This window comes from Echinops telfairi, unplaced genomic scaffold (genome assembly GCF_000313985.2).
Source record: "Echinops telfairi isolate 266 unplaced genomic scaffold, ASM31398v2 ScPeMD7_7453;HRSCAF=8491, whole genome shotgun sequence".
Lineage (NCBI taxonomy): Eukaryota > Metazoa > Chordata > Mammalia > Afrosoricida > Tenrecidae > Echinops > Echinops telfairi.
The window spans coordinates 711,265-718,622 of record NW_022111353.1 but is presented as its reverse complement, the minus strand read 5'-3'; the positions used below and the strand labels follow the sequence as shown (position 1 = coordinate 718,622).

Genomic DNA, 7,358 nt, shown 5'->3' with positions numbered 1-7,358 from the left:
CTCTTTTCTGTGTGCATATATGGGCTTTCCTCCACCCTCCCAACATGCCCTCTCAGCTCAGTTTTGTGCACACACCCTTATTTGCTAGCCCCTCCTATGTGAACACTGCCTGAGTAATCTGTTTTTGTGGTGAAGTGTAGGCTGACACTTGGATATGAATAAGGATCTTGGGGGAAGGAAAGGGATGGTAGGTCCATCATGGTGAATGAAGTGTTGGTGTCTTCATGCTGGTCTCTGATTGCTGTGGACCTTAGCTCCGTAGCATGCAGGGAACTTCTGTTTCAATTTGACAATGGTTCTAAGACCAGATTTTGCGTGTGTTAGAATAAGCAATTAAGTTTTGTATAGCGGTGGACTTCCCCAGTGTGTGACATCCACTGTTGGATTTTACTAACATGACAATGATGCCAGAGTTCTCCATTTGGGGGCATGGGGGTCAGATAGTGGACGTGATGCCCCGATGTCATGTTTTCTCTGCCTTGTCACCTCACTTGCTGTTTTTCTTCTTCCTCCATAGGTTATGGCCATGCTGTACCCTTGTCAGATGGAGGGAAGGCCTTCTGTCTCTTGTACTCCATCATTGGCATCCCTTTCACCCTCCTCTTCCTGACGGCAGTGGTCCAGCGCATCACCTTCTATATCACCCACAGACCTGTTTTTTACTTCCACACCCGCTGGGGCTTCTCCAAGCACACTGTGTCCCTCGTACATGCGCTCGTCCTCGGATCTGTCACCATGTCCTTGTTCTTCCTCATCCCAGCAGCTGTGTTCTCCAACCTGGAAAGTGACTGGAACTTCCTTGAATCATTTTATTTTTGTTTTATTTCCCTGAGCACCATTGGCTTAGGGGATTATGTTCCTGGAGAAAGTGATAATCAGAGATTCAGAGCCATCTACAAGTTTGGAATCACGTGTGAGTATCAAGAGTGGCAAACTACTCCCTCTGTCTCAGTTTTGCCATCCAAAGCCGCCCTCTGCTTGCTAATGAGTCATCATTCATGCAACCCTGGCTGACTTTTCATTGATAAAGCCAGTTGCCATAAAGCCCACTCTGACTCTTGGCAATCCCTTAGGGTTTTCAGGGGTTGAATATTCAGGAGGAGATCAGCAAACCTATTTTCTGAGGTGCCTCTGGGTGGATTTAACCTTCCAACCTTTCCATTAATAGCCAAATGCTTTCATTGATAAGTTTTCAGTTTTTAACCCCTTCCCCAAACTCTTTCATTTCATCACACTTTTTTTCCAAACTCCTAATGTTACTATTACATTTTTGTTTGTTTTCGGGCACTTTAACATTAGTGATTGGTTTCTAAATAATAGTGTAACCCAAACAAACAAACAGACGAAGTCCCTGTCATGGAGTTGATTCTGACCCATAGTGACCCCATAGGACAGGATTGAACTGCCCCTGATGGTTTCCAAGACTGTAACTCTTTATAGGAGTAGAAAGCCCCATCTTTCTCCCTTGGAGTTATTGGTGGTTTCAAACTTCTGACTTTCATTTAGCAGCCCAACAAACTTAATGTAAAAAAACCCAACAAAATATATTTGATTTCTAACTTTTTATAATTGTGATTTATTAGTAATAATAAAATTATTATTATTAGTAGTAGTAAATTTACACTTTAAGCATTTTAAGTTTAAGAAAACTAGAACTAAGATATAGTGCTAACCTATTGTTACCAATCATGTTCTTTCATTGGCCAGGAAAATCTTTAATTTTTTAAGGAAAAATTAAAAACGGTTATTTAGCTCATTTGTCCATCTGGTTATTTATTGGAGAACAAAAGAATATATCAATGGTTTCATGTTTTTTTGGTATGAGAAATAGGCATTAACATTTAAAAAGCCAATGATTTATAATTTTCAAGCTTTTTGTTTAAAAGTTAACATAATGTACTGGAAAACTTAGAACAGAAATTCTTTTTTAACAGTATTTTGGCATATAACTCACATAGCATACAAGTCAATAGTTCAGTCACAAGAAGAGGAGTTGTACAATCATTACCACAATCCGTTTTAGAACCTTTTCTTCATTCTTGTAAGCTTTGTTAGCTCCCCATTCCTTCTCACCCTTCTCTGCCAGACCCTTAAGAAACCATTCATCTAGTCTCTATAGAATTACTTATCCTGGAATTCATGTACAGAGAAAGATTTAAAACAACAAATCAAACTAACAAGAATAGCAAAATCAAATAGATAAAAACCCCAGCTGAAAAGGAAGCAGAAAAATTAAAAACCAGAACAAATTTTAAATGGATCCTAAAGGAGATCAGATGGTAACATGCAACTGCTTCCCCAAGAATCCACTTTCCAATGACGTCTGCATGGCACCAAGGCTTGTCACATCCCTGGCCGGAGGGGATCCACCGGAGGCTTCATCCACTTCTGTTTCCCCTTCACTTTTAAATTTTTAACTGAAACAGCTTTAAAATGGGTCAAAAGGGAGATCAAATGGTAAGATGTTACATTTAAACCCAACTACGTCTGCCATCATCGACTTTACAATGCTCTTTGTGCGATTGCTCCTTTTGTAGATGTATAGAATTGTGATTGTAATGTATGTACAGCTTTTATTTATGCTTTCTCTGGATTTTTTCAAAACTCAGCTCATGGAATTTCCTTTAAGAGACTAAGCAGATCTGGCAGTCAGATGCTCCATCTGGCCCTGCCTTGAGTCTTCCTTTATTGTCCTCATTATACATTAGTGTTTCTTTACCCTGAGGGCTCAGCAGAGCTGACTTCATAATCCTCTGTACTTTGTACAGTGCCTGGCATACAGGTTCAGTAAATCATTGCCTAATGGTTGTGAGGATGATTTCATGTTTTCTCTACTTGCCATAGTTATAATTAATATAATCAATATCCGTATACTCTTTCATTGATGGCCATACTATAATCTAACCATGCCTCTGTTGTTGAATATACGGACTACTTTCAGTTTGTGTACTATGAATAATACTAGGAGCCCTGGTGGCACAGTGGGCTGGTTATTCATTGGGCTACTAACCCAAAGTCAGCAGTTCAAAGCCACCAGGTGATCCTTGGGAGAAAGATGAGGCTTTCTGCTCCTGTGAAGGTTCACAGTCTCTGAAACTCACAGGAGTAGTTCTGCTCTGTCCTATAGAACCATGATAAGTCAAAACCGACTCAAGAGCAGGGAGATAAGTAATACTGTAGTAAATGCCTTTCTCTGGTTATATCTTTCCTACTTGGATATTTTTGCAAGAAGTAAGACTGCTAGTCAAAAAAAAAAAAGACTGCTAGTCTAAAGTGAATATGGTCTTTTATGACTGACTGGACATATTAATACAGTGCTTTTCAAATGTTGGTACTTGTGTGCATTATATGGGTGTAACTATTTCAGCACTCCTGTGGGGGTATTGGATAATATATTATAGATTTTTGTGTGTAACTGTGACTTTGATACCACAGTAAACACTATCTTAATTTTCTTTGTATGTAAGAGGTAAAATATTACTTCCTCATTTTAATTTTCCACATTGAATGACTTAGGAAAGGTAAAACATTTCTGTAAGTAGGCTTGCTAGCTATCCATTTATGTAAGTTTGCCCAACGTTTAACTTCCTTGATTTTACATATAACAATAACTCTTTGAATAATATTTTACACTTGTTATAAACAATGTGATCATCTTTTTAGGCAATTTAGATAAAGTTGTTTCATTCTTGGCATGCTAAGAACTCAAGTATCTAACAATTGAATGTTCCACAGATATATTAATGTAGAAGTAGAAATGCTGTTATTCTGTCATTCCTGGGGTTTATATTTTCCCTTCGTTTTGTTCTTTTCCATGATGGTTTAAGTGACTGTCACAGAATGGAAAATTTAAGTTTGCTGCTGGATTCGGTGTGAGTGTCAACAACCACACAAAGTCTTGTTCAGAAACCCACAGGGGCGGTTGTACCCTCTCCTGTAGGGTTGATAAGAGTTGGCATGGGCTCTATGGCACCGAGTGAATCGACTGTAAAATTGTTAAACCGAACAACAGCTTATCTTAGACAGTAAAGAATGTCTGTGCTCTTTTGAAGAACTGCGGGATCCAATTGCGAACAACAGCTCAAAAATGTAGGAAGCTTGGAGGTGGGGTGGGGAGGAACAGTGGGTTTCTGTTAATGGTGAAAGAACCACTGAGGCAAAGAAGGGTGAAAACGGTCACAAAACTCCCAAGGTTTCTCTCCCCGGATCCCACTGAATTGTATATGTAGAAATTGTTGCATCAGTATGTGTCCTGTGTATGTTTTCGACAACAAAGCCATAAAATGAATTCTTTCCAGAAGAAATTACTTCTAAAGAATTGCATCTGTGCGGTGCAATGTGAAATCCCTTTAATTGTGCCTTATCCCCTCCAGCTACTCTTTATTATAAACCTGGCCTTTCCACTTTGCACCGTGGGCTATGGGTATTTACAGCTATCGGAAGACTGGCAATGCATTTATCCAGCAGCAGGTGTTTTTATGTGGCGGGGGCTGGCGGTTGGGGGTGGCTGAGAGACACCTGTGATGTGCTTTGTCCTGGGTGAGGTAACGCTGAGTCCCTGTTGTGTTCCTCCTCCAGGTTACCTGCTACTCGGCCTGATAGCCATGCTGGTGGTCCTGGAAACGTTCTGTGAGCTCCGAGAGCTGAAAAAATTCAGGAAGCTGTTCTACGTGAAGAGGTTCAAGGGCGAGGACCAATTGCACATTTTGGAGCACGATCAGCTCTCCTTCTCCTCTATCTCAGAGCAGGCAGCTGGTCTGAAAGAGGACCAGAAGCAGAAGGAGCCCTTTGTGGCGGCTCAGCTGTCCACGCAGTCAGATGGCTCTGCCAACAATTAAAAGTAGGGCTTTGCTCCCTGATCTCCGAGCACCAGAGTCATGGCAGTCAGAGGCAGACTTGATTTTCTTCCTTTTTATGAGAATGTAAAAACCATGGTGATGCTATTTTAATAAATATGTCAGTTTGCAGTATTTTTTCAAACAAAAAGCAGACAAGCACGTGAGGCAGAGGAAAGCTTTTGCTCTGAAGGAAGGAATGTTTCGTGTCTGAGGAAATAGGATGAGCACCTGTCATTTTTACGTGGCCAAATGATGTATGTAGACGATTGTAGATTGAAAATACTGGGAGCTGTTCTGTTGTGGATAGATCAGTTTTTATATTTTTAATTAGGGACTTTCGGGTTTGCATTGAAATTATTTAGCCATTGGCTTAATAGAAAAATTTATATTTAAAAACAAGAACACACAAAAAGGCATAGAGTTGTATTTTAAAAATAAGTTTATGCGTATGGTTGCATGCGCTTATCCAAATTGATTATTTTTTTAGAATCTAAGTTATAACCTACTATTTATAATCAATAGATAGCCATTTAATGTGTAAATAAAAAGTATAAATATGTTTTTATTCTGTAAATATGTTTTTGATCACCACATCCCAGTACATTTCTTTTTTTAATAAATCATTTTATTGGGAGTTCGTACAACTCACCACAATCCATACACACATCCATTGTGTCAAGCACATTTCCCAGTACATTTCTTAACCCAAGAGTGTAGATATGTTTTCTTTTGATTTCTCTATATGCCCAAGAAATACAGATTTGCTGAAATAAGATAAAATGGAAGAAGATACTTACAAGTGAATATCTATGGCATTCTGCCACAGCGTTTCTACTCTCTGGCAGTAGCAAGTCTTGGACGCCTAAAATGTTTGTAAATGATTCTTTGAAAGAGAACAGGTTGATAGTGAAGAATACAATTTGTATCCTGGTCAATGTGTACAAAGATATTTTGTTTTGAAAGGGTTTTTGTGATTTAGAGCCTAGAACTTGAAACACATTTTCTCTGTGTACATAATGTACGGCACACTCATGTACAAGAGGATCTGACCTGACTCCTGGGATCCGTTAACAGAATTCCCAATTCCCCTCAGCATTTCTTCTCCATCTGTCTTCAGCTGGAAGTGCTACTGAAACCTTCTGAGCTTCTTAGCAACATTCAAGGCTCCACTGAACCACCACTTCAAAACTGAAAAAATAACAACTTCTTAATCAGGATATCGTTAAGAAATAGCAGTGTAGTACTTAATTTTAAGACCTTTTCTGAGTCTATAGAGAATACGCCAAATCTTAATGCTCTCCAAACTGCTATTGTTAATTTGAAGGGTGAGGTACAAAACCAGAAATAAAATCAGTCTTCTGACCTCATCTGTTGGAAAATGACAGCGCCGTTTTGTTCTTGGCTCTTGAATATCTCTGGCTGATGGGCAGATGCCGTCCTATGCTCCTGCAGCGTGGAGGTGTAAGTCTGTCTGACAGAAGAGAAACAGGGTCCCTTAAGCAGTTCAGGGTATTTAGAACACTTTATTTGAAGAGGGGGGGGAGTCCAAAGTTGGGGGTAAATGTAGATTATGGAGAAGAGGATTCTTAGTGATGTCTATCAACTAAAGGGTCCTACTGGACGGAGTGTTTTAGGCTTGAGTTTCTAACCCTGGGGAAGAGGTCCTTGTCATTCAAGATGAGTAGTATGTGTGAATTAAAAGGTGGCATGTTGATTCCCAAGCAGTACATTTACCCACCACTGTCTGCTTCCTTGACCTTGTACCCAGCAGCCCATGTAAGATCAAAGACTTCCAGTATATTAACTGGTCCATGGAAGTGAGTTGAACTGAGCCCTCTGTACTTCTGTGTGGACTAATTAGCTGTTATATTCCTTCTTGTTGTATATATATTCCTTCTTTATATATATTATATTCAAGCTGTTATATTCCTTCTTGATATATATAATTTCTCTCTCTATATATATAAATATATATAATTTCTCTCTGTCTATCTATCTATCTATCTATCTATCTATCTATCTATCTATCATCTATCTATCTATATTTCTCTAGAGAACCCAGCCTAACACAGTCACTTTCTTCATTCCCATTTTGACTACACTTATTTATACTTGGGAGCCCTGGCAGCATAGTGGTTATTCATTGGTCTGTGATCCACAAGGTCTGCAATTCCAAACTCCCAAGTGCTCCACAGGAGGAAGATGAGGCTTTCTACTCCTGTAAACAGTTACAGCCTCAGAAACTCAAAGGGACAGTTCCACCCTGCCCTATCTAGTCTATGAGTTGGCATTGACTAAATGGCAGTGAGGTGGGGTGTTTTTGTATCTATACTTAGAAAAAAAATAGTCACATATTCAGTGAATAAAACAATGATCTCTTACTTATACCCTGTTTCCCTGAAAGTAAGACATCCCCTGAAAATAAGACCTACTTACAGTTTTGCCTCTCGCTGAAATATAAGGCATCCCCCTGAAAATAAAACCGCCCCCAAAATAAGGCCCCCTGAAGATACCTTAACT

General features: G+C 39.4%; 1 protein-coding gene across 1 annotated transcript; it reads left to right on the top strand.

Moving 5' to 3' along the window:
• Nucleotides 1-465: 465 nt before the first annotated feature.
• KCNK1 (potassium two pore domain channel subfamily K member 1) lies at nucleotides 466-6,220 on the top strand. Its single transcript, XM_004717301.2, has 2 exons — nucleotides 466-913; nucleotides 4,579-6,220. The coding sequence occupies exons 1-2, from the start codon at nucleotides 466-468 to the stop codon at nucleotides 4,836-4,838; spliced, it is 708 nt and encodes a 235-aa protein (XP_004717358.1). The 3' UTR covers nucleotides 4,839-6,220.
• Nucleotides 6,221-7,358: the final 1,138 nt, after the last annotated feature.

Coding starts and splice junctions, on each gene's coding strand:
- KCNK1 (XM_004717301.2), top strand. CDS start 466: ATGTTTTCTCTGCCTTGTCACCTCACTTGCTGTTTTTCTTCTTCCTCC. Junction 914..4,578: donor CTACAAGTTTGGAATCACGT/GTGAGTATCAAG, acceptor TTCCTCCTCCAG/GTTACCTGCTACTCGGCCTG.